This window comes from Glandiceps talaboti, chromosome 1 (assembly GCF_964340395.1).
Source record: "Glandiceps talaboti chromosome 1, keGlaTala1.1, whole genome shotgun sequence".
Taxonomy (NCBI): Eukaryota; Metazoa; Hemichordata; class Enteropneusta; family Spengelidae; genus Glandiceps; species Glandiceps talaboti.
The window spans coordinates 35,209,795-35,237,331 of NC_135549.1; the positions used below are offsets into that span (position 1 = coordinate 35,209,795).

Below are 27,537 nucleotides of genomic sequence, written 5' to 3' on the forward strand. Positions count from 1 at the left end.
GTTAATGCTCTTACCAAGCTGATAATTGGCAGGTCTTCGATGGCTGGACAGATGATGAGGTGTAAGAATAGTTTCGATAGGATGTGGCTTAAATCTGCCAGCTGTGCAACCCCCTTTAATATTCAGAGTTGTGCATAAATTAAGTTCTTTCAGTCTGTTCCATGTGTTACCATTCACTCTTAGTAATGAAGTATTGTTGACAACATACTTTCCAATGTTCATCAAGGTGGCAGCACTGTATGCTAATGAAGGCATGACTCAAGTAATGGTAGCCTGGCAGAAAAGAGATAATGACAACACAAAAAATCCAAGACAGCTAGAAGGGGACAGCAATAAAGAACTTCTTAGGTGATGTAGACTGGTCGCCAAACATTCACGAGTAGGTGGCTGCCAAAGCAGAACCAGCAACTAGCATTAAACACATCAAAATCCGAAAGTACGAGAGCAATAAAAATGTTGAGTGCAGCATCAGCGCATCTCAAACCTGTCGAAAATATGTCACTTGGATAAGTCACGATGCACTCTCTGTGATCAATCGATAAAAATGTTGTAATTCTTTCCGAACATTTGCTTGAATTTCCACTTCTCAGAGAGCCTTACTCATTATAATGTTTGTTTATGTTGTATTTAAAGATTCAAACTCTATAAAAGCATCAAATTCTATGAATATTTAGACCGACGTATGATTTCAACGTTAATGCACGATAAATATGCGCAGACAGGCTGCGCAGACGAATGTCCAGACTGTAGACTGTCGATTGTAAATATTGCAAAAGGTCAAAGGGTGTGTTCATAATGGCCGCCGCCATGCAGCAGCAGTTGCAACAACAACAGCAGCAGCAGCAGCAACAACAACACTCTCAGTGGTTAGAGGACATTACCAGTTTTAACAGAGGGCCACAGTCTTTCTTGACGAAGAAAGGCTCCGATGAAGAGGGATTTGTTGTAGATATTTTACAAGTGAGTTCTATATTATTGTTTTTTCCTCTGAATTGGATCGACGCTGGAAACGTAGGTCGACGAGGGTGCAGTGACGAACCAGTTCGTCCCAAATTCAACTCGCCCCAGTGTCAACTCAACCCAATTTCAGTGCATAGGATTTCTGGGCTGACTGTTTGTTATAGTTTTCAGTATCTGTTACCATTTAAAGGTCTGGTTTTCCTACCAAAACAAGATAGGGATAAAGTTTCATCAAAAACCATGGATGTATTGGGGGAGACGGAAAGATTATGAAAGCCTCTTTGACCTACATGTATTGTACTATAGTATTGTACTAACGACAGTTGCCGACGACACGTATTTCGGGTCTTTTAAAGTCAAAGGTCCATCCAAGCATGGAGCCGAGGTAAATGTACAAGGGGAGACGGAGTCAGCACACTCATTCATCCTTTGAACACATGATAGTTACAGCTGTTTGCACAGCAATTTGCGTTTCCTGCTAAGTAACACCATATTTGTAATCATGAATAATTAATAAGGTAGTGTTGGCAAAGCAGAGACCCTTACTTACCCAATGCACAGACAAGAATATAGTGTTGCTGCTAGATGTTTGGGCTTTCTTTCGATACTATATGTGAACAAAGTTCACAGTGAGGGCTTGCCCGAACAGTCTAGCAAATGTCATTTTCAGACCGGACATTCCATTGAGATTAGTGGGTCGGGCCATGTATGCATATATATACTTTAATATATTCAATCTCTGCATGCAGGTGTTGACAAACATTTATGTCATTACTATGTCTTATCAGTTTATGGTAATTATTTTTGATGAGTGTGTAGACTTGTCATTGACACATTTTAGTTAACGCATTGGTGTTTATTTTTATAAGGCCCTCCTTAAGATGAATATGCATGAAAAAATAGCTTTGTCCTCTGTTTGTGCTTGTCACTAATGTGGTTCTCTGATTGGCAGTTATTTATATCCTGATGACATTTGCTAGACCTTGGATGTTCCATCCTCGATAGTGATGTTTGGTTTTGTGTCGTATTCTATTGGAAGAACATCTGGGGTCTAGCAGATAGACTAACAAGAATACACAGATTGGTAACAAACCTTCTCCCATTGTTTGATCATAGCTTCAGGTAAACATTACTCTATTGTCATGGAAATATCTTTCCACCGTGTGAATCTGCCCGAATTCAATATAGTCTCACATAAATCAACAAACCACACGATACTACACGATATTTCGATGGGAAAGTTTGCTATCCTACTGACAGAATCATCAAATCAATATTGGCACTTGAACTCTCATGAGAACTTGAAGCCGACTCAGATCAAATATCGTTGACATGTAAACACATACCGTCTCGTGTTGTCGACCGACACTATATACATAAACATATGTTTGGCATGATGCAGGTAATTTTCCAGTCACAGTAAGCACAACACTGTTGCAACAAAAGTTAGTGTTGTGTCTTTTTACGTTGATTGTGACAGGGGTACATGTACATGCATGTTATGAATCAAAATAAAAACAAAAACAATCGACTCTCAGTACCATGCTGGAAAGCAAAACATACAATAAGACGACATTGTTTTCCAAGAAAAAGTACAATGATACTGAAGATATTTTATGATGTGAAGCTGGCTTGCCTTCTTTATTAGTTAAAACATCATTTTCAAAGCATTTTGTATGTTTTCCGTTCTACAGTTTCACTTTGATCATGGCCACACTTGTACCCCTGTGGGAACTCTGCTCCGGTAAATTGATTGGGGAACCCGCCTGTGTGTTCATTTTGACATGAGTGATGAATACATAGACCATCATGTAAATGTTGGAAATGTTACGACTATTGAGTAAAGTATGTACTTTTCTGACGAAAATCCCAGAGTGTAACTTACTATAGAGCCGTAGAACACAACTTGCCCCATCGTCAGAATTTGTTGTACAGTGTGTAACAAATTCCATATTTCTGCATTTTAAAATCAAATATGTTCAGTATATATTCATGATTTTGACCGTCCCAAACAAGCAAGTTTTACAAGGCAATAACTTGATTTTCAAGCTGTTTCCGCAGAAATTGTGAGCTTCTGGTTGAAAATAATGCTATCGGATCTTTGACCCTTACCGATGATGTGGTGCTGTTTAAACAACAAGACACCGATAGTACCCGAAGAGGGACTTTGGTAGCTTTCGGTGTAACGTTAAAAGAGCTAGAGACCCTTTTAGCGTATCCAAGGCTAGGTTAGAGCTGTTAATTCCCAGATTAACACCTCGAACAATAGCCATTACCTATCTGTCTATTCTTGTCTGTGCCCAATGTGAAAATGCCTGACTTAACTTTGATGGCAAGTAACTAATTTGGTGAGCGTGCATCCAGTAAACAAAATACATTTGTACATGACAGGATTGCACACAATTTGAATGACATGTTATGTAGAGTTAAGGATGAGATACAGATTCGTTGGCTCACTTTTCCTTCATAATATTTCACAATAAAGACAAGATAAATGCACCACATGTATATGTTACACCAAATCTGTGAAACTGCCCAATTCATGAAATGTGCAATGTCACTTTGCCCAGTTCATGGAATGGTCAACCTTATGCAAATGAGAGTATAGATTATGATCTAAAAGGGGCGGAATTTTTTGAACTGGGGTGTTGATTATCGAACTCTATTACAAAACACAAGCTAAATTATAATAAAATAAGAATTGTGAAGTGATGAGTTTGTAAATACATGATAATAAAATTGTTTGATTGATATTTATTTTGTGTGTGTCCTATACAATATGCTCAGTTCATGTACTGGGCATATCTTATCATACCCACTTCATAACCAGGGCAACACGATTGACTACTTCATGAACTGGGCAAAGTTACCTACCGATTTCATGAATTGGGCAATTTCACAGATTGGGTGTAACATACTGTTTGTATATATGAATATGAGTGTCTCGCTGGAGAGAACAGTGCTCGATGCAAATATTAATAGCAGAGCATTATAGTCTTATTAAATATATATATATATAGCTTGAAGAAGGTGTGCTAGATGCACCGAAATTTTGTTTGTTAGTAATTTACCTTGGGATTGGAAGTAAGGCTGACTTTGTACACTACCTGTTCATCAAGTCACCTTTATTTATATATATATAATATATTATATATAATATATATATATGTACAATTTTTCCTTTTAGGCATTGTTTTGTGAAAATATTAGAGAACTTGTCAAACTTCAGCTGTTGAACATCCTGCAAGAAAATTCACAGGTTTTATTAACAGACAACACAAGGTATTTTGCCATTTAATATGTTGTTATCCTTGCACGTGAATATACCAATTGTCATATGCTTATACAAATTAAAGTTATTTTTTAGAATAAACAGATTATTTGAATGACACTTCATGTACCTACAATGTATTTTGCTTTTATGGTACAGTATACATGTAATTGTCAGATTTTACCTTTTCTAATGGAAGGTTTTGTTGTTGTTGTTGTTAGGAATACAAGTTTCAAATTTCATATGACTGGGTACATACATTGATAATAAGAAAGTTCACATATCTGATCAAGCTTGTTAATATAGCTTTTAGTGTAGAATGTGAAATAAGCTCTTTAAACTTTTGCTGTGTACAAGAAATCTCTAACCTACTAGTATTGTCAATTAAAATCAGTTAAAAAATGAGGGGTCACATAGAAATTTTTGAAATAGAAGTCGAATGATACCAAGGCAAGTGAGTAAACATTCAAAAATGTATGCAAACATACCTAGCAACAAGACCACGCCCATAGCAACAGCCAAATGATCATGCATATTGCAAAGATAACAACAGGGATTAATAGACAAATGAATAACTATTCAAACAATGTCTGCAAATATACCTAGCAACAAGGCCACAGGAAGGGTTGAAGGTATACTAGAATATAGTGGTGGGTAAAGGAAGGGTTGTAGGTATACTAGAATATAGTGGTGGGTAAAGGAAGGGTTGTAGGTATACTAGAATATAGTGATGGGTAAAGGAAGGGTTGAAGGTATACTAATATATAGTGGTGGGTAAAGGAAGGGTTGTAGGTATACTAGAATATAGTGGTGGGTAAAGGAAGGGTTGTAGGTATACTAGAATATAGTGGTGGGTAAAGGAAGGGTTGTAGGTATACTAGAATATACATGTAGTGGTGGGTAAAGGAAGGGTTGTAGGTATACTAGAATATACATGTAGTGGTGGGTAAAGAAAGGGTTGTAGGTATACTAGAATATAGTGGTGGGTAAAGGAAGGGTTGTAGGTATACTAGAATATAGTGGTGGGTAAAGGAAGGGTTGTAGTTATACTAGAATATAGTGGTGGGTAAAGAAAGGGTTGTAGGTATACTGGAATATAGATGTAGTGGTGGGTAAAGGAAGGGTTGTAGGTATACTAGAATATAGTGGTGGGTAAAGGAAGGGTAGGTATACTAGAATATAGTGGTGGGTAAAGGAAGGGTTGTAGGTATACTAGAATATAGTGGTGGGTAAAGAAAGGGTTGTAGGTATACTGGAATATAGTGGTGGGTAAAGGAAGGGTTGTAGGTATACTAGAATATAGTGGTGGGTAAAGAAAGGGTTGTAGGTATACTAGAATATAGTGGTGGGTAAAGGAAGGGTTGTAGGTATACTAGAATATAGTGGTGGGTAAAGGAAGGGTTGTAGGTATACTAGAATATAGTGGTGGGTAAAGGAAGGGTTGTAGGTATACTAGAATATAGTGGTGGGTAAAGGAAGAGTTGTAGGTATACTAGAATATAGTGGTGGGTAAAGGAAGGGTTGTAGGTATACTAGAATATAGATGTAGTGGTGGGTATACTAGAATATACATGTAGTGGTGGGTAAGGAAGGGTTGTAGGTATACTAGAATATAGTGGTGGGTAAAGGAAGAGTTGTAGGTATACTGGAATATAGTGGTGGGTAAAGGAAGGGTTGTAGGTATACTAGAATATACATGTAGTGGTGGGTAAAGGAAGGGTTGTAGGTATACTAGAATATACATGTAGTGGTGGGTAAAGGAAGAGTTGTAGGTATACTAGAATATACATGTAGTGGTGGGTAAAGGAAGGGTTGTAGGTATACTAGAATAAAGTGGTGGGTAAAGGAAGGGTTGGTGGTATACTAGAATATAGTGGTGGGTAAAGGAAGGGTTGTAGGTATACTAGAATATAGTGGTGGGTAAAGGAAGAGTTGTAGGTATACTAGAATATAGTGGTGGGTAAAGGAAGGGATGTAGGTATACTAGAATATACATGTAGTGGTGGGTAAAGGAACGGTTGTAGGTATACTAGAATATACATGTAGTGGTGGGTAAAGGAAGGGTTGTAGGTATACTAGAATATAGTGGTGGGTAAAGGAAGGGTTGTAGGTATACTAGAATATAGTGGTGGGTAAAGGAAGGGTTGTAGGTATACTAGAATATAGTGGTGGGTAAAGGAAGAGTTGTAGGTATACTAGAATATACATGTAGTGGTGGGTAAAGGAAGGGTTGAAGGTATACTAAAATATAGTGGTGGGTAAAGGAAGAGTTGTAGGTATACTAGAATATAGTGGTGGGTAAAGGAAGGGTTGTAGGTATACTAGAATATAGTGGTGGGTAAAGGAAGGGTTGTAGGTATACTAGAATATAGTGGTGGGTAAAGGAAGAGTTGTAGGTATACTAGAATATACATGTAGTGGTGGGTAAAGGAAGGGTTGAAGGTATACTAAAATATAGTGGTGGGTAAAGGAAGAGTTGTAGGTATACTAGAATATAGTGGTGGGTAAAGGAAGGGTTGTAGGTATACTAGAATATAGTGGTGGGTAAAGGAAGGGTTGTAGGTATACAAGAATATAGTGGTGGGTAAAGGAAGGGTTGTAGGTATACTAGAATATAGTGGTGGGTAAAGGAAGAGTTGTAGGTATACTAGAATATACATGTAGTGGTGGGTAAAGGAAGGGTTGTAGGTATACTAGTATATAGTGGTGGGTAAAGGAAGGGTAGGTATACTAGAATATCCATGTAGTGGTGGGTAAAGGAAGGGTTGTATGTATACTAGAATATAGTGGTGGGTAAAGGAAGGGTTGTAGGTATACTAGAATATAGTGGCGGGTAAAGGAAGGGTTGTAGGTATACTAGAATATAGTGGTGGGTAAAGGAAGGGTTGAAGGTATACTAGAATATAGTGGTGGGTAAAGGAAGAGTTGTAGGTATACTAGAATATACATGTAGTGGTGGGTAAAGGAAGGGTTGTAGGTATACTAGAATAGAGTGGTGGGTAAAGGAAGGGTTGAAGGTATACTAGAATATAGTGGTGGGTAAAGGAAGGGTTGTATGTATACTAGAATATAGTGGTGGGTAAAGGAAGGGTTGTAGGTATACTAGAATATAGTGGTGGGTAAAGGAAGGGTTGTAGGTATACTACAATATAGTGGTGGGTAAAGGAAGGGTTGTAGGTATGCTAGAATATAGTGGTGGGTAAAATAAGGGTTGTAGGTATACTAGAATATACATGTAGTGGTGGGTAAAGGAAGGGTTGTAGGTATACTAGAATATAGTGGTGGGTAAAGGAAGGGTTGTAGGTATACTAGAATATACATGTAGTGGTGGGTAAAGGAAGACTTGTAGGTATACTAGAATATACATGTAGTGGTGGGTAAAGGAAGAGTTGTAGGTATACTAGAATATACATGTAGTGGTGGGTAAAGGAAGGTTTGAAGGTATACTAGAATAAAGTGGTGGGTAAAGGAAGGGTTGTAGGTATACTAAAATATAGTGGTGGGTAAAGGAAGAGTTGTAGGTATACTAGAATATAGTGGTGGGTAAAGGAAGGGTTGTAGGTATACTAGAATATAGTGGTGGGTAAAGGAAGAGTTGTAGGTATACTAGAATATAGTGGTGGGTAAAGGAAGAGTTGTAGGTATACTAGAATATACATGTAGTGGTGGGTAAAGGAAGGGTTGTAGGTATACAAGAATATAGTGGTGGGTAAAGGAAGGGTTGTAGGTATACTAGAATATAGTGGTGGGTAAAGGAAGGGTTGTAGGTATACTAGAATATAGTGGTGGGTAAAGGAAGAGTTGTAGGTATACTAGAATATACATGTAGTGGTGGGTAAAGGAAGGGTTGTAGGTATACTAGAATATACATGTAGTGGTGGGTAAAGGAAGGGTTGTAGGTATACTAGAATATAGTGGTGGGTAAAGGAAGGGTTGAAGGTATACTAGAATATAGTGGTGGGTAAAGGAAGGGTTGTAGGTATACTAGAATATAGTGGTGGGTAAAGGAAGGGTTGAAGGTATACTAGAATATAGTGGTGGGTAAAGGAAGAGTTGAAGGTATACTAGAATATACATGTAGTGGTGGGTAAAGGAAGAGTTGTAGGTATACTAGAATATAGTGGTGGGTAAAGGAAGGGTTGAAGGTATACTAAAATATAGTGGTGGGTAAAGGAAGAGTTGTACGTATACTAGAATATAGTGGTGGGTAAAGGAAGGTTTGTAGGTATACTAGAATATAGTGGTGGGTAAAGGAAGGGTTGTAGGTATACTAGAATATAGTGGTGGGTAAAGGAAGAGTTGTAGGTATACTAGAATATACATGTAGTGGTGGGTAAAGGAAGGGTTGAAGGTATACTAAAATATAGTGGTGGGTAAAGGAAGAGTTGTAGGTATACTAGAATATAGTGGTGGGTAAAGGAAGGGTTGTAGGTATACTAGAATATAGTGGTGGGTAAAGGAAGGGTTGTAGGTATACAAGAATATAGTGGTGGGTAAAGGAAGGGTTGTAGGTATACTAGAATATAGTGGTGGGTAAAGGAAGAGTTGTAGGTATACTAGAATATACATGTAGTGGTGGGTAAAGGAAGGGTTGTAGGTATACTAGTATATAGTGGTGGGTAAAGGAAGGGTAGGTATACTAGAATATCCATGTAGTGGTGGGTAAAGGAAGGGTTGTATGTATACTAGAATATAGTGGTGGGTAAAGGAAGGGTTGTAGGTATACTAGAATATAGTGGCGGGTAAAGGAAGGGTTGTAGGTATACTAGAATATAGTGGTGGGTAAAGGAAGGGTTGAAGGTATACTAGAATATAGTGGTGGGTAAAGGAAGAGTTGTAGGTATACTAGAATATACATGTAGTGGTGGGTAAAGGAAGGGTTGTATGTATACTAGAATAGAGTGGTGGGTAAAGGAAGGGTTGTAGGTATACTAGAATATAGTGGCGGGTAAAGGAAGGGTTGTAGGTATACTAGAATATAGTGGTGGGTAAAGGAAGGGTTGAAGGTATACTAGAATATAGTGGTGGGTAAAGGAAGAGTTGTAGGTATACTAGAATATACATGTAGTGGTGGGTAAAGGAAGGGTTGTAGGTATACTAGAATAGAGTGGTGGGTAAAGGAAGGGTTGAAGGTATACTAGAATATAGTGGTGGGTAAAGGAAGGGTTGTATGTATACTAGAATATAGTGGTGGGTAAAGGAAGGGTTGTAGGTATACTAGAAAATTCTGGAAAATTATTTAACGTATAATTTGTCACGTGGTAAGCGATCACCTTTAGCTCAGCTCAGACTAGGTATTCTTCCTTTAAAAATTGAAACTGGTAGATTGTCTAATTTAGACAGAGAGGAAAGACTTTGTGATTTCTGTAAAGACGCAGTTGAAGATGAGATACATTTCCTTTTTCACTGTGGACTTTATCATGAATTTCGAGAGTTTCTGTTTTCAAAAGCTAGGGAAATATCTCCTCACTTTGACACAAGAGACGTTGTCGAAAACTTAGATTTTTTAATGACAAACATGCCATTTGACCTAGCAAAATTTGTTAGCGATGCTTTTTGTAAGAGAAAGGAATTTATGTACAATGTTTAAATATGTACGCTTACTTATTCATAAGTTAAAGATTTGTATTACTTTAGTGTCTTGTAAGCCCTAGGGGCTGGGTGTGGCTATGGGTAAGTCCACACATGACACTTTAATAATTAAACATAACAATATAACATAACTAGAATATAGTGATGGGTAAAGGAAGGGTTGAAGGTATACTAGAATATAGTGGTGGGTAAAGGAAGGGTTGTAGGTATACTAGAATATAGTGGTGGGTAAAGGAAGGGTTGTAGGTATACTAGAATATAGTGGTGGGTAAAGGAAGAGTTGTAGGTATACTAGAATATAGTGGTGGGTAAAGGAAGGGTTGTAGGTATACTAGAAAATACATGTAGTGGTGGGTAAAGGAAGGGTTGTAGGTATACTAGAATATACATGTAGTGGTGGGTAAAGGAAGAGTTGTAGGTATACTAGAATATACATGTAGTGGTGGGTAAAGGAAGAGTTGTAGGTATACTAGAATATACATGTAGTGGTGGGTAAAGGAAGAGTTGTAGGTATACTAGAATATAGTGGTGGGTAAAGGAAGGGTTGAAGGTATACTAAAATATAGTGGTGGGTAAAGGAAGAGTTGTAGGTATACTAGAATATAGTGGTGGGTAAAGGAAGGGTTGTAGGTATACTAGAATATAGTGGTGGGTAAAGGAAGGGTTGTAGGTATACTAGAATATAGTGGTGGGTAAAGGAAGAGTTGTAGGTATACTAGAATATACATGTAGTGGTGGGTAAAGGAAGGGTTGAAGGTATACTAAAATATAGTGGTGGGTAAAGGAAGAGTTGTAGGTATACTAGAATATAGTGGTGGGTAAAGGAAGGGTTGTAGGTATACTAGAATATAGTGGTGGGTAAAGGAAGGGTTGTAGGTATACAAGAATATAGTGGTGGGTAAAGGAAGGGTTGTAGGTATACTAGAATATAGTGGTGGGTAAAGGAAGAGTTGTAGGTATACTAGAATATACATGTAGTGGTGGGTAAAGGAAGGGTTGTAGGTATACTAGTATATAGTGGTGGGTAAAGGAAGGGTAGGTATACTAGAATATCCATGTAGTGGTGGGTAAAGGAAGAGTTGTAGGTATACTAGAATATACATGTAGTGGTGGGTAAAGGAAGGGTTGTAGGTATACTAGAATAGAGTGGTGGGTAAAGGAAGGGTTGAAGGTATACTAGAATATAGTGGTGGGTAAAGGAAGGGTTGTATGTATACTAGAATATAGTGGTGGGTAAAGGAAGGGTTGTAGGTATACTAGAAAATTCTGGAAAATTATTTAACGTATAATTTGTCACGTGGTAAGCGATCACCTTTAGCTCAGCTCAGACTAGGTATTCTTCCTTTAAAAATTGAAACTGGTAGATTGTCTAATTTAGACAGAGAGGAAAGACTTTGTGATTTCTGTAAAGACGCAGTTGAAGATGAGATACATTTCCTTTTTCACTGTGGACTTTATCATGAATTTCGAGAGTTTCTGTTTTCAAAAGCTAGGGAAATATCTCCTCACTTTGACACAAGAGACGTTGTCGAAAACTTAGATTTTTTAATGACAAACATGCCATTTGACCTAGCAAATTTTGTTAGCGATGCTTTTTGTAAGAGAAAGGAATTTATGTACAATGTTTAAATATGTACGCTTACTTATTCATAAGTTAAAGATTTGTATTACTTTAGTGTCTTGTAAGCCCTAGGGGCTGGGTGTGGCTATGGGTAAGTCCACACATGACACTTTAATAATTAAACATAACAATATAACATAACTAGAATATAGTGATGGGTAAAGGAAGGGTTGAAGGTATACTAGAATATAGTGGTGGGTAAAGGAAGGGTTGTAGGTATACTAGAATATAGTGGTGGGTAAAGGAAGGGTTGTAGGTATACTAGAATATAGTGGTGGGTAAAGGAAGAGTTGTAGGTATACTAGAATATAGTGGTGGGTAAAGGAAGGGTTGTAGGTATACTAGAAAATACATGTAGTGGTGGGTAAAGGAAGGGTTGTAGGTATACTAGAATATACATGTAGTGGTGGGTAAAGGAAGAGTTGTAGGTATACTAGAATATACATGTAGTGGTGGGTAAAGGAAGAGTTGTAGGTATACTAGAATATACATGTAGTGGTGGGTAAAGGAATGGTTGAAGGTATACTAAAATATAGTGGTGGGTAAAGGAAAGAGTTGTAGGTATACTAGAATATAGTGGTGGGTAAAGGAAGGGTTGTAGGTATACTAGAATATAGTGGTGGGTAAAGGAAGAGTTGTAGGTATACTAGAATATAGTGGTGGGTAAAGGAAGAGTTGTAGGTATACTAGAATATACATGTAGTGGTGGGTAAAGGAAGGGTTGTAGGTATACTAGAATATAGTGGTGGGTAAAGGAAGGGTTGTAGGTATACTAGAATATAGTGGTGGGTAAAGGAAGGGTTGTAGGTATACTAGAATATAGTGGTGGGTAAAGGAAGAGTTGTAGGTATACTAGAATATACATGTAGTGGTGGGTAAAGGAAGGGTTGTAGGTATACTAGAATATACATGTAGTGGTGGGTAAAGGAAGGGTTGTACTAGAATATAGTGGTGGGTAAAGGAAGGGTTGAAGGTATACTAGAATATAGTGGTGGGTAAAGGAAGGGTTGTAGGTATACTAGAATATAGTGGTGGGTAAAGGAAGGGTTGAAGGTATACTAGAATATAGTGGTGGGTAAAGGAAGAGTTGAAGGTATACTAGAATATACATGTAGTGGTGGGTAAAGGAAGAGTTGTAGGTATACTAGAATATAGTGGTGGGTAAAGGAAGGGTTGTAGGTATACTAGAATATAGTGGTGGGTAAAGGAAGAGTTGTAGGTATACTAGAATATAGTGGTGGGTAAAGGAAGAGTTGTAGGTATACTAGAATATACATGTAGTGGTGGGTAAAGGAAGGGTTGTAGGTATACTAGAATATAGTGGTGGGTAAAGGAAGAGTTGTTGGTATACTAGAATATAGTGGTGGGTAAAGGAAGAGTTGTAGGTATACTAGAATATACATGTAGTGGTGGGTAAAGGAAGGGTTGTAGGTATACTAGAATATAGTGGTGGGTAAAGGAAGGGTTGTAGGTATACTAGAATATAGTGGTGGGTAAAGGAAGGGTTGTAGGTATACTAGAATATAGTGGTGGGTAAAGGAAGGGTTGTAGGTATACTAGAATATAGTGGTGGGTAAAGGAAGAGTTGTAGGTATACTAGAATATAGTGGTGGGTAAAGGAAGAGTTGTAGGTATACTAGAATATAGTGGTGGGTAAAGGAAGGGTTGTAGGTATACTAGAATATAGTGGTGGGTAAAGGAAGGGTTGTAGGTATACTAGAATATAGTGGTGGGTAAAGGAAGGGTAGGTATACTAGAATATACATGTAGTGGTGGGTAAAGGAAGGGTTGTATGTATACTAGAATATAGTGGTGGGTAAAGGAAGGGTTGTTGGTATACTAGAATATAGTGGTGGGTAAAGGAAGAGTTGTAGGTATACTAGAATATACATGTAGTGGTGGGTAAAGGAAGGGTTGTAGGTATACTAGAATATAGTGGTGGGTAAAGGAATGGTTGTAGGTATACTAGAATATAGTGGTGGGTAAAGGAAGGGTTGTAGGTATACTAGAATATACATGTAGTGGTGGGTAAAGGAAGGGTTGTAGGTATACTAGAATATAGTGGTGGGTAAAGGAAGGGTTGTAGGTATACTACAATATAGTGGTGGGTAAAGGAAGGGTTGTAGGTATGCTAGAATATAGTGGTGGGTAAAATAAGGGTTGTAGGTATACTAGAATATACATGTAGTGGTGGGTAAAGGAAGGGTTGTAGGTATACTAGAATATAGTGGTGGGTAAAGGAAGGGTTGTAGGTATACTAGAATATACATGTAGTGGTGGGTAAAGGAAGACTTGTAGGTATACTAGAATATACATGTAGTGGTGGGTAAAGGAAGAGTTGTAGGTATACTAGAATATACATGTAGTGGTGGGTAAAGGAAGGTTTGAAGGTATACTAGAATAAAGTGGTGGGTAAAGGAAGGGTTGTAGGTATACTAAAATATAGTGGTGGGTAAAGGAAGAGTTGTAGGTATACTAGAATATAGTGGTGGGTAAAGGAAGGGTTGTAGGTATACTAGAATATAGTGGTGGGTAAAGGAAGGGTTGTAGGTATACAAGAATATAGTGGTGGGTAAAGGAAGGGTTGTAGGTATACTAGAATATAGTGATGGGTAAAGGAAGAGTTGTAGGTATACTAGAATATACATGTAGTGGTGGGTAAAGGAAGGGTTGTAGGTATACTAGAATATAGTGGTGGGTAAAGGAAGGGTAGGTATACTAGAATATAGTGGTGGGTAAAGGAAGGGTTGTAGGTATACTAGAATATAGTGGTGGGTAAAGGAAGGGTTGTAGGTATACTAGAATATACATGTAGTGGTGGGTAAAGGAAGGGTTGAAGGTATACTAGAATATACATGTAGTGGTGGGTAAAGGAAGGGTTGTAGGTATACTAGAATAGAGTGGTGGGTAAAGGAAGGGTTGAAGGTATACTAGAAAATAGTGGTGGGTAAAGGAAGGGTTGTAGGTATACTAGAATATACATGTAGTGGTGGGTAAAGGAAGGGTTGTAGGTATACTAGAATATACATGTAGTGGTGGGTAAAGGAAGAGTTGTAGGTATACTAGAATATACATGTAGTGGTGGGTAAAGAAAGGGTTGAAGGTATACTAAAATATAGTGGTCGGTAAAGGAAGAGTTGTAGGCATACTAGTATATAGTGGTGGGTAAAGGAAGGGTTGTAGGCATACTAGAATATAGTGGTGGGTAAAGGAAGGGTTGTAGGTATACAAGAATATAGTGGTGGGTAAAGGAAAGGTTGTAGGTATACTAGAATATACATGTAGTGGTGGGTAAAGGAAGGGTTGTAGGTATACTAGAATATAGGGGTGGGTAAAGGAAGGGTTGTAGGTATACTAGAATATAGTGGTGGGTAAAGGAAGAGTTGTAGGTATACTAGAATATACATGTAGTGGTGGGTAAAGGAAGAGTTGTAGGTATACTAGAATATACATGTAGTGGTGGGTAAAGGAAGAGTTGTAGGTATACTAGAATATACATGTAGTGGTGGGTAAAGGAATGGTTGAAGGTATACTAAAATATAGTGGTGGGTAAAGGAAAGAGTTGTAGGTATACTAGAATATAGTGGTGGGTAAAGGAAGGGTTGTAGGTATACTAGAATATAGTGGTGGGTAAAGGAAGAGTTGTAGGTATACTAGAATATAGTGGTGGGTAAAGGAAGAGTTGTAGGTATACTAGAATATACATGTAGTGGTGGGTAAAGGAAGGGTTGTAGGTATACTAGAATATAGTGGTGGGTAAAGGAAGGGTTGTAGGTATACTAGAATATAGTGGTGGGTAAAGGAAGGGTTGTAGGTATACTAGAATATAGTGGTGGGTAAAGGAAGAGTTGTAGGTATACTAGAATATACATGTAGTGGTGGGTAAAGGAAGGGTTGTAGGTATACTAGAATATACATGTAGTGGTGGGTAAAGGAAGGGTTGTACTAGAATATAGTGGTGGGTAAAGGAAGGGTTGAAGGTATACTAGAATATAGTGGTGGGTAAAGGAAGGGTTGTAGGTATACTAGAATATAGTGGTGGGTAAAGGAAGGGTTGAAGGTATACTAGAATATAGTGGTGGGTAAAGGAAGAGTTGAAGGTATACTAGAATATACATGTAGTGGTGGGTAAAGGAAGAGTTGTAGGTATACTAGAATATAGTGGTGGGTAAAGGAAGGGTTGTAGGTATACTAGAATATAGTGGTGGGTAAAGGAAGAGTTGTAGGTATACTAGAATATAGTGGTGGGTAAAGGAAGAGTTGTAGGTATACTAGAATATACATGTAGTGGTGGGTAAAGGAAGGGTTGTAGGTATACTAGAATATAGTGGTGGGTAAAGGAAGAGTTGTTGGTATACTAGAATATAGTGGTGGGTAAAGGAAGAGTTGTAGGTATACTAGAATATACATGTAGTGGTGGGTAAAGGAAGGGTTGTAGGTATACTAGAATATAGTGGTGGGTAAAGGAAGGGTTGTAGGTATACTAGAATATAGTGGTGGGTAAAGGAAGGGTTGTAGGTATACTAGAATATAGTGGTGGGTAAAGGAAGGGTTGTAGGTATACTAGAATATAGTGGTGGGTAAAGGAAGAGTTGTAGGTATACTAGAATATAGTGGTGGGTAAAGGAAGAGTTGTAGGTATACTAGAATATAGTGGTGGGTAAAGGAAGGGTTGTAGGTATACTAGAATATAGTGGTGGGTAAAGGAAGGGTTGTAGGTATACTAGAATATAGTGGTGGGTAAAGGAAGGGTAGGTATACTAGAATATACATGTAGTGGTGGGTAAAGGAAGGGTTGTATGTATACTAGAATATAGTGGTGGGTAAAGGAAGGGTTGTTGGTATACTAGAATATAGTGGTGGGTAAAGGAAGAGTTGTAGGTATACTAGAATATACATGTAGTGGTGGGTAAAGGAAGGGTTGTAGGTATACTAGAATATAGTGGTGGGTAAAGGAATGGTTGTAGGTATACTAGAATATAGTGGTGGGTAAAGGAAGGGTTGTAGGTATACTAGAATATACATGTAGTGGTGGGTAAAGGAAGGGTTGTAGGTATACTAGAATATAGTGGTGGGTAAAGGAAGGGTTGTAGGTATACTACAATATAGTGGTGGGTAAAGGAAGGGTTGTAGGTATGCTAGAATATAGTGGTGGGTAAAATAAGGGTTGTAGGTATACTAGAATATACATGTAGTGGTGGGTAAAGGAAGGGTTGTAGGTATACTAGAATATAGTGGTGGGTAAAGGAAGGGTTGTAGGTATACTAGAATATACATGTAGTGGTGGGTAAAGGAAGGGTTGTAGGTATACTAGAATATAGTGGTGGGTAAAGGAAGGGTAGGTATACTAGAATATAGCGGTGGGTAAAGGAAGGGTTGTAGGTATACTAGAATATAGTGGTGGGTAAAGGAAGGGTAGGTATACTAGAATATACATGTAGTGGTGGGTAAAGGAAGGGTTGTATGTATACTAGATTATAGTGGTGGGTAAAGGAAGGGTTGTAGGTATACTAGAATATACATGTAGTGGTGGGTAAAGGAAGGGTTGTAGGTATACTAGAATATAGTGGTGGGTAAAGGAAGGGTTGTAGGTATACTAGAATATAGTGATGGGTAAATGAAGGGTTGTATGTATACTAGAATATAGTGGTGGGTAAAGGAAGGGTTGTAGGTATACTAGAATATAGTGGTGGGTAAAGGAAGGATTGTACGTATACTAGAATATAGTGGTGGGTAAAGGAACGGTTGTAGGTATACTAGAATATAGTGGTGGGTAAAGGAACGGTTGTAGGTATACTAGAATATACATGTAGTGGTGGGTAAAGGAAGGGTTGTAGGTATACTAGAATATAGTGGTGGGTAAAGGAAGGGTTGTAGGTATACTAGAATATAGTGGTGGGTAAAGGAAGGGTTGTAGGTATACTAGAATATAGTGGTGGGTAAAGGAAGGGTTGTAAGTATACTAGAATATAGTGGTGGGTAAAGGAAGGGTTGAAGGTATACTAGAATATAGTGGTGGGTAAAGGAAGGGTTGTAGGTATACTAGAATATAGTGGTGGGTAAAGGAAGAGTTGTAGGTATACTAGAATATACATGTAGTGGTGGGTAAAGGAAGGGTTGTAGGTATACTAGAATATAGTGGTGGGTAAAGGAAGGGTTGTAGGTATACTAGAATATAGTGGTGGGTAAATGAAGGGTTGTAGGTATACTAGAATATAGTGGTGGGTAAAGGAAGAGTTGTAGGTATACTAGAATATAGTGGTGGGTAAAGGAAGGGTTGTAGGTATACTAGAATATACATGTAGTGGTGGGTAAAGGAAGGGTTGAAGGTATACTAGAATATACATGTAGTGGTGGGTAAAGGAAGGGTTGTAGGTATACTAGAATAGAGTGGTGGGTAAAGGAAGGGTTGAAGGTATACTAGAAAATAGTGGTGGGTAAAGGAAGGGTTGTAGGTATACTAGAATATACATGTAGTGGTGGGTAAAGGAAGGGTTGTAGGTATACTAGAATATACATGTAGTGGTGGGTAAAGGAAGAGTTGTAGGTATACTAGAATATACATGTAGTGGTGGGTAAAGAAAGGGTTGAAGGTATACTAAAATATAGTGGTCGGTAAAGGAAGAGTTGTAGGCATACTAGTATATAGTGGTGGGTAAAGGAAGGGTTGTAGGCATACTAGAATATAGTGGTGGGTAAAGGAAGGGTTGTAGGTATACAAGAATATAGTGGTGGGTAAAGGAAAGGTTGTAGGTATACTAGAATATACATGTAGTGGTGGGTAAAGGAAGGGTTGTAGGTATACTAGAATATAGGGGTGGGTAAAGGAAGGGTTGTAGGTATACTAGAATATAGTGGTGGGTAAAGGAAGAGTTGTAGGTATACTAGAATATACATGTAGTGGTGGGTAAAGGAAGGGTTGTAGGTATACTAGAATGTAGTGGTGGGTAAAGGAAGGGTTGTAGGTATACTAGAATATAGTGGTGGGTAAAGGAAGGGTAGGTATACTAGAATATAGCGGTGGGTAAAGGAAGGGTTGTAGGTATACTAGAATATAGTGGTGGGTAAAGGAAGGGTAGGTATACTAGAATATACATGTAGTGGTGGGTAAAGGAAGGGTTGTATGTATACTAGATTATAGTGGTGGGTAAAGGAAGGGTTGTAGGTATACTAGAATATACATGTAGTGGTGGGTAAAGGAAGGGTTGTAGGTATACTAGAATATAGTGGTGGGTAAAGGAAGGGTTGTAGGTATACTAGAATATAGTGATGGGTAAAGGAAGGGTTGTATGTATACTAGAATATAGTGGTGGGTAAAGGAAGGGTTGTAGGTATACTAGAATATAGTGGTGGGTAAAGGAAGGATTGTACGTATACTAGAATATAGTGGTGGGTAAAGGAACGGTTGTAGGTATACTAGAATATAGTGGTGGGTAAAGGAACGGTTGTAGGTATACTAGAATATACATGTAGTGGTGGGTAAAGGAAGGGTTGTAGGTATACTAGAATATAGTGGTGGGTAAAGGAAGGGTTGTAGGTATACTAGAATATAGTGGTGGGTAAAGGAAGGGTTGTAGGTATACTAGAATATAGTGGTGGGTAAAGGAAGGGTTGTAAGTATACTAGAATATAGTGGTGGGTAAAGGAAGGGTTGAAGGTATACTAGAATATAGTGGTGGGTAAAGGAAGGGTTGTAGGTATACTAGAATATAGTGGTGGGTAAAGGAAGAGTTGTAGGTATACTAGAATATACATGTAGTGGTGGGTAAAGGAAGGGTTGTAGGTATACTAGAATATAGTGGTGGGTAAAGGAAGGGTTGTAGGTATACTAGAATATAGTGGTGGGTAAATGAAGGGTTGTAGGTATACTAGAATATAGTGGTGGGTAAAGGAAGAGTTGTAGGTATACTAGAATATACATGTAGTGGTGGGTAAAGGAAGGGTTGTAGGTATCCTAGAATATACATGTAGTGGTGGGTAAAGGAAGGGTTGTAGGTATACTAGAATATAGTGGTGGGTAAAGGAGGAAGGGTTGTAGGTATACTAGAATATAGTGGTGGGTAAAGGAAGGGTTGTATGTATACTAGATTATAGTGGTGGGTAAAGGAAGGGTTGTAGGTATACTACAATATAGTGGTGGGTAAAGGAAGGGTTGTAAGTATACTAGAATATAGTGGTGGGTAAAGGAAGGGTTGAAGGTATACTAGAATATAGTGGTGGGTAAAGGAAGGGTTGTAGGTATACTAGAATATAGTGGTGGGTAAAGGAAGAGTTGTAGGTATACTAGAATATACATGTAGTGGTGGGTAAAGGAAGGGTTGTAGGTATACTAGAATATAGTGGTGGGTAAAGGAAGGGTTGTAGGTATACTAGAATATAGTGGTGGGTAAATGAAGGGTTGTAGGTATACTAGAATATAGTGGTGGGTAAAGGAAGAGTTGTAGGTATACTAGAATATACATGTAGTGGTGGGTAAAGGAAGGGTTGTAGGTATCCTAGAATATACATGTAGTGGTGGGTAAAGGAAGGGTTGTAGGTATACTAGAATATAGTGGTGGGTAAAGGAAGGGTTGTAGGTATACTAGAATATAGTGGTGGGTAAAGGAAGGGTTGTAGGTATACTAGAATATAGTGGTGGGTAAAGGAAGGGTTGTAGGTATACTAGAATATAGTGGTCGTTAAAGGAAGGGTTGTAGGTATACTAGATTATAGTGGTGGGTAAAGGAAGGGTTGAAGGTATACTAGAATATAGTGGTGGGTAAAGGAAGGGTTGTAGGTATACTAGAATATACATGTAGTGGTGGGTAAAGGAAGGGTTGTAGGTATACTAGAATATAGTGGTGGGTAAAGGAAGGGTTGTAGGTATACTAGAATATACATGTAGTGGTGGGTAAAGGAAGGGTTGTAGGTTTACTAGAATATAGTGGTGGGTAAAGGAAGGGTTGTAGGTATACTAGAATATAGTGGTGGGTAAAGGAAGGGTTGTAGGTATACTAGAATATAGTGGTGGGTAAAGGAAGAGTTGTAGGTATACTAGAATATAGTGGTGGGTAAAGGAACGGTTGTAGGTATACTAGAATATACATGTAGTGGTGGGTAAAGGAAGGGTTGTAGGTATACTAGAATATACATGTAGTGGTGGGTAAAGGAAGGGTTGTAGGTATACTAGAATATAGTGGTGGGTAAAGGAAGGGTTGAAGGTATACTAGAATATAGTGGTGGGTAAAGGAAGGGTTGTAGGTATACTAGAATATAGTGGTGGGTAAAGGAAGGGTTGAAGGTATACTAGAATATAGTGGTGGGTAAAGGAAGAGTTGAAGGTATACTAGAATATACATGTAGTGGTGGGTAAAGGAAGAGTTGTAGGTATACTAGAATATAGTGGTGGGTAAAGGAAGGGTTGTAGGTATACTAGAATATAGTGGTGGGTAAAGGAAGAGTTGTAGGTATACTAGAATATAGTGGTGGGTAAAGGAAGAGTTGTAGGTATACTAGAATATACATGTAGTGGTGGGTAAAGGAAGACTTGTAGGTATACTAGAATATACATGTAGTGGTGGGTAAAGGAAGAGTTGTAGGTATACTAGAATATACATGTAGTGGTGGGTAAAGGAAGGTTTGAAGGTATACTAGAATAAAGTGGTGGGTAAAGGAAGGGTTGTAGGTATACTAAAATATAGTGGTGGGTAAAGGAAGAGTTGTAGGTATACTAGAATATAGTGGTGGGTAAAGGAAGGGTTGTAGGTATACTAGAATATAGTGGTGGGTAAAGGAAGGGTTGTAGGTATACAAGAATATAGTGGTGGGTAAAGGAAGGGTTGTAGGTATACTAGAATATAGTGATGGGTAAAGGAAGAGTTGTAGGTATACTAGAATATAGTGGTGGGTAAAGGAAGGGTTGTAGGTATACTAGAATATAGTGGTGGGTAAAGGAAGGGTTGTAGGTATACTAGAATATAGTGGTGGGTAAAGGAAGGGTAGGTATACTAGAATATACATGTAGTGGTGGGTAAAGGAAGGGTTGTATGTATACTAGAATATAGTGGTGGGTAAAGGAAGGGTTGTTGGTATACTAGAATATAGTGGTGGGTAAAGGAAGAGTTGTAGGTATACTAGAATATACATGTAGTGGTGGGTAAAGGAAGGGTTGTAGGTATACTAGAATATAGTGGTGGGTAAAGGAATGGTTGTAGGTATACTAGAATATAGTGGTGGGTAAAGGAAGGGTTGTAGGTATACTAGAATATACATGTAGTGGTGGGTAAAGGAAGGGTTGTATGTATACTAGAATATAGTGGTGGGTAAAGGAAGAGTTGTAGGTATACTAGAATATAGTGGTGGGTAAAGGAAGAGTTGTAGGTATACTAGAATATAGTGGTGGGTAAAGGAAGGGTTGTAGGTATACTAGAATATAGTGGTGGGTAAAGGAAGGGTTGTAGGTATACTAGAATATAGTGGTGGGTAAAGGAAGGGTTGTAGGTATACTAGAATATAGTGGTGGGTAAAGGAAGGGTTGTAGGTATACTAGAATATAGTGGTGGGTAAAGGAAGGGTAGGTATACTAGAATATACATGTAGTGGTGGGTAAAGGAAGGGTTGTATGTATACTAGAATATAGTGGTGGGTAAAGGAAGGGTTGTAGGTATACTAGAATATAGTGGTGGGTAAAGGAAGGGTTGTAGGTATACTAGAATATAGTGGTGGGTAAAGGAAGAGTTGTAGGTATACTAGAATATACATGTAGTGGTGGGTAAAGGAAGGGTTGTAGGTATACTAGAATATACATGTAGTGGTGGGTAAAGGAAGGGTTGTAGGTATACTAGAATATACATGTAGTGGTGGGTAAAGGAAGGGTTGTAGGTATACTAGAATATAGTGGTGGGTAAAGGAAGGGTTGTAGGTATACTAGAATATAGTGGTGGGTAAAGGAAGGGTTGTAGGTATACTAGAATATAGTGGTGGGTAAAGGAAGGGTTGTAGGTATACTAGAATATAGTGGTGGGTAAAGGAAGGGTTGTAGGTATACTAGAATATAGTTGTGGGTAAAGGAAGAGTTGTAGGTATACTAGAATATAGTGGTGGGTAAAGGAAGAGTTGTAGGTATACTAGAATATAGTGGTGGGTAAAGGAAGGGTTGTAGGTATACTAGAATATAGTGGTGGGTAAAGGAAGGGTTGTAGGTATACTAGAATATAGTGGTGGGTAAAGGAAGGGTTGTAGATATACTACAATATAGTGGTGGGTAAAGGAAGGGTTGTAGGTATACTAGAATATAGTGGTGGGTAAAATAAGGGTTGTAGGTATACTAGAATATACATGTAGTGGTGGGTAAAGGAAGGGTTGTAGGTATACTAGAATATAGTGGTGGGTAAGGAAGGGTTGTAGGTATACTAGAATATACATGTAGTGGTGGGTAAAGGAAGACTTGTAGGTATACTAGAATATACATGTAGTGGTGGGTAAAGGAAGAGTTGTAGGTATACTAGAATATACATGTAGTGGTGGGTAAAGGAAGGTTTGAAGGTATACTAGAATAAAGTGGTGGGTAAAGGAAGGGTTGTAGGTATACTAAAATATAGTGGTGGGTAAAGGAAGAGTTGTAGGTATACTAGAATATAGTGGTGGGTAAAGGAAGGGTTGTAGGTATACTAGAATATAGTGGTGGGTAAAGGAAGGGTTGTAGGTATACAAGAATATAGTGGTGGGTAAAGGAAGGGTTGTAGGTATACTAGAATATAGTGATGGGTAAAGGAAGAGTTGTAGGTATACTAGAATATACATGTAGTGGTGGGTAAAGGAAGGGTTGTAGGTATACTAGAATATAGTGGTGGGTAAAGGAAGGGTAGGTATACTAGAATATCGTGGTGGGTAAAGGAAGGGTTGTAGGTATACTAGAATATAGTGGTGGGTAAAGGAAGGGTTGTAGGTATACTAGAATATACATGTAGTGGTGGGTAAAGGAAGGGTTGTAGGTATACTAGAATATACATGTAGTGGTGGGTAAAGGAATGGTTGTAGGTATACTAGAATAGAGTGGTGGGTAAAGGAAGGGTTGAAGGTATACTAGAAAATAGTGGTGGGTAAAGGAAGGGTTGTAGGTATACTAGAATATACATGTAGTGGTGGGTAAAGGAAGGGTTGTAGGTATACTAGAATATACATGTAGTGGTGGGTAAAGGAAGAGTTGTAGGTATACTAGAATATACATGTAGTGGTGGGTAAAGAAGGGGTTGAAGGTATACTAAAATATAGTGGTGGGTAAAGGAAGAGTTGTAGGCATACTAGTATATAGTGGTGGGTAAAGGAAGGGTTGTAGGCATACTAGAATATAGTGGTGGGTAAAGGAAGGGTTGTAGGTATACAAGAATATAGTGGTGGGTAAAGGAAAGGTTGTAGGTATACTAGAATATACATGTAGTGGTGGGTAAAGGAAGGGTTGTAGGTATACTAGAATATAGGGGTGGGTAAAGGAAGGGTTGTAGGTATACTAGAATATAGTGGTGGGTAAAGGAAGAGTTGTAGGTATACTAGAATATACATGTAGTGGTGGGTAAAGGAAGGGTTGTAGGTATACTAGAATATAGTGGTGGGTAAAGGAAGGGTTGTAGGTATACTAGAATGTAGTGGTGGGTAAAGGAAGGGTTGTAGGTATACTAGAATATAGTGGTGGGTAAAGGAAGGGTAGGTATACTAGAATATAGCGGTGGGTAAAGGAAGGGTAGGTATACTAGAATATACATGTAGTGGTGGGTAAAGGAAGGGTTGTATGTATACTAGATTATAGTGGTGGGTAAAGGAAGGGTTGTAGGTATACTAGAATATACATGTAGTGGTGGGTAAAGGAAGGGTTGTAGGTATACTAGAATATAGTGGTGGGTAAAGGAAGGGTTGTAGGTATACTAGAATATAGTGATGGGTAAAGGAAGGGTTGTATGTATACTAGAATATAGTGGTGGGTAAAGGAAGGGTTGTAGGTATACTAGAATATAGTGGTGGGTAAAGGAAGGGTTGTATGTATACTAGAATATAGTGGTGGGTAAAGGAACGGTTGTAGGTATACTAGAATATAGTGGTGGGTAAAGGAACGGTTGTAGGTATACTAGAATATACATGTAGTGGTGGGTAAAGGAAGGGTTGTAGGTATACTAGAATATAGTGGTGGGTAAAGGAAGGGTTGTAGGTATACTAGAATATAGTGGTGGGTAAAGGAAGGGTTGTAGGTATACTAGAATATAGTGGTGGGTAAAGGAAGGGTTGTAAGTATACTAGAATATAGTGGTGGGTAAAGGAAGGGTTGAAGGTATACTAGAATATAGTGGTGGGTAAAGGAAGGGTTGTAGGTATACTAGAATATAGTGGTGGGTAAAGGAAGAGTTGTAGGTATACTAGAATATACATGTAGTGGTGGGTAAAGGAAGGGTTGTAGGTATACTAGAATATAGTGGTGGGTAAAGGAAGGGTTGTAGGTATACTAGAATATAGTGGTGGGTAAATGAAGGGTTGTAGTTATACTAGAATATAGTGGTGGGTAAAGGAAGAGTTGTAGGTATACTAGAATATACATGTAGTGGTGGGTAAAGGAAGGGTTGTAGGTATCCTAGAATATACATGTAGTGGTGGGTAAAGGAAGGGTTGTAGGTATACTAGAATATAGTGTTGGGTAAAGGAAGGGTTGTAGGTATACTAGAATATAGTGGTGGGTAAAGGAAGGGTTGTAGGTATACTAGAATATAGTGGTGGGTAAAGGAAGGGTTGTAGGTATACTAGATTATAGTGGTGGGTAAAGGAAGGGTTGAAGGTATACTAGAATATAGTGGTGGGTAAAGGAAGGGTTGTAGGTATACTAGAATATACATGTAGTGGTGGGTAAAGGAAGGGTTGTAGGTATAATAGAATATAGTGGTGGGTAAAGGAAGGGTTGTAGGTATACTAGAATATACATGTAGTGGTGGGTAAAGGAAGGGTTGTAGGTTTACTAGAATATAGTGGTGGGTAAAGGAAGGGTTGTAGGTATACTAGAATATAGTGGTGGGTAAAGGAAGGGTTGTAGGTATACTAGAATATAGTGGTGGGTAAAGGAAGAGTTGTAGGTATACTAGAATATAGTGGTGGGTAAAGGAACGGTTGTAGGTATACTAGAATATACATGTAGTGGTGGGTAAAGGAAGGGTTGTAGGTATACTAGAATATAGTGGTGGGTAAAGGAAGGGTTGTAGGTATACTAGAATATAGTGGTGGGTAAAGGAAGGGTTGTAGGTATACTAAAATATAGTGGTGGGTAAAGGAAGAGTTGTAGGTATACTAGAATATAGTGGTGGGTAAAGGAAGGGTTGTAGGTATACTAGAATATAGTGGTGGGTAAAGGAATGGTTGTAGGTATACTAGAATATAGTGGTGGGTAAAGGAAGGGTTGTAGGTATACATTGTATTAGAATTAGTGGTGCCAAAATGGAACTGTTGTAGGTGTACTAGAATACACACCTCTAACACCTACATGTACAATGTTTATTATTAATGTCCAGTGTAGAACAAACAATTGGATCACTAAAAAACATCTTCGATGAGACAGAGTCTGAATCAATCTACAAGAATCATATCCTGGTAACCATAACAACAATATTGATTCAACATGAACAATTGGTAAGTTGTATTCAATTTTTTCTCTCAGTGTCAAAAATTTTCTGTTTGATAAGAGAATTCTACCATGTCATCAACAACATTAGGGGTGACCTAGGATTCACTTCTAATTTCTGTTACATGCGTTGACAGTTGTGAGTAGACATTCTCATTCATAACTGTGTCTGTGAACTTGTAGTCAGATTTACTCAATACAAGATTGTATCACGTTCAATTTATTAGAATTGCAATGTATTTGATCTAGTCTTGTAATAGTCAAAACCGGTGCCAAAGTTATTGGCAGTGATTTACCTTTTATTGAGTCAATATGCATGTACAAAAAAATGTATTATGCTCGTTTGTTTGGCAAATGCAAACATATCATTGTAGATGTATCAGACCCAGCACATAATCTTTTTGAATTGCTTCCCTTTGGGAAACATTTTAGGTCATAGAGAAGTGTATGTTTTAAGAATAGCTTTTATCCAAAAGCAGTGCATCTCCAGAATTTTACCTCTAACCATTTTACGATTTGTGATTTTAATGAAACCTTTTCTGTTTTGACTGTTTTATCACAATTTTATACTGTACTGTATTGTATTACATTTGTATATATTGTTTTATAACCGTATGTATGTATGTATGTATGTATGTATGTATGTATGTACGTACGTACGTACGTACGTACGTACGTACGTACGTGTGTGTGTATGTATGTGTGTGTGTGTGTGTGTGTGTGTGTGTATGTATGTATGTATGTATGTACGTACTTACGTACGTACGTAAGTACGTACGTACGTACGTACGTAAGTACGTACGTACGTACGTACGTGTGTGTGTATGTATGTATGTATGTATGTGTGTGTGTGTGTGTGTGTATGTATGTATGTATGTATGTATGTATGTATGTACGTACGTACGTACGTATGTATGTGTGTGTGTGTACGTGTGTACGTACGTGTGTGTGTATGTATGTGTGTGTGTGTGTGTGTATGTATGTATGTGTGTGTGTGTATGTATGTATGTATGTATGTATGTATGTATGTACGTACGTATGTATGTGTGTGTGTGTACGTGTGTACGTACGTGTGTGTGTATGTATGTGTGTGTGTGTGTGTGTATGTATGTATGTATGTATGTATGTACGTACGTACGTACGTACGTGTGTGTATGTATGTATGTATGTGTGTGTGTGTGTGTGTGTATGTATGTATGTATGTATGTATGTATGTACGTACGTACGTACGTATGTATGTGTGTGTATGTATGTGTGTATGTATGTATGTATGTGTGTGTGTATGTGTGTGTATGTATGTATGTATGTATGTATGTATGTATGTATGTGTGTGTGTGTGTATGTATGTATGTATGTATGTATGTATGTATGTATGTCTGTCTGTATGTATATATGTATGTATGTATGTATGTATGTATGTATGTATGTATGTGTGTGTGTGATAAACATGACATTTTGTCA

General features: G+C 38.1%; 1 protein-coding gene across 5 annotated transcripts in view; it reads left to right on the top strand.

Annotated features, from left to right (window-relative positions):
• Nucleotides 1–787: 787 nt before the first annotated feature.
• LOC144451224 (AP-5 complex subunit beta-1-like) overlaps nucleotides 788–27,537 on the top strand; it is a 219,229-nt gene continuing 192,479 nt past the window's right edge. For all 5 annotated transcript variants that reach the window (XR_013482294.1, XM_078142207.1, XM_078142058.1 and 2 more), the window contains exons 1-3: nucleotides 788–960; nucleotides 4,148–4,242; nucleotides 25,967–26,084. Coding sequence is in view for 4 of the 5 variants with exons in the window: in XM_078142207.1 (XP_077998333.1) it covers nucleotides 796–960; nucleotides 4,148–4,242; nucleotides 25,967–26,084 (378 nt within the window). In the remaining variant the exon portion in view is untranslated. The remainder of the gene's footprint in view (nucleotides 961–4,147; nucleotides 4,243–25,966; nucleotides 26,085–27,537) is intronic.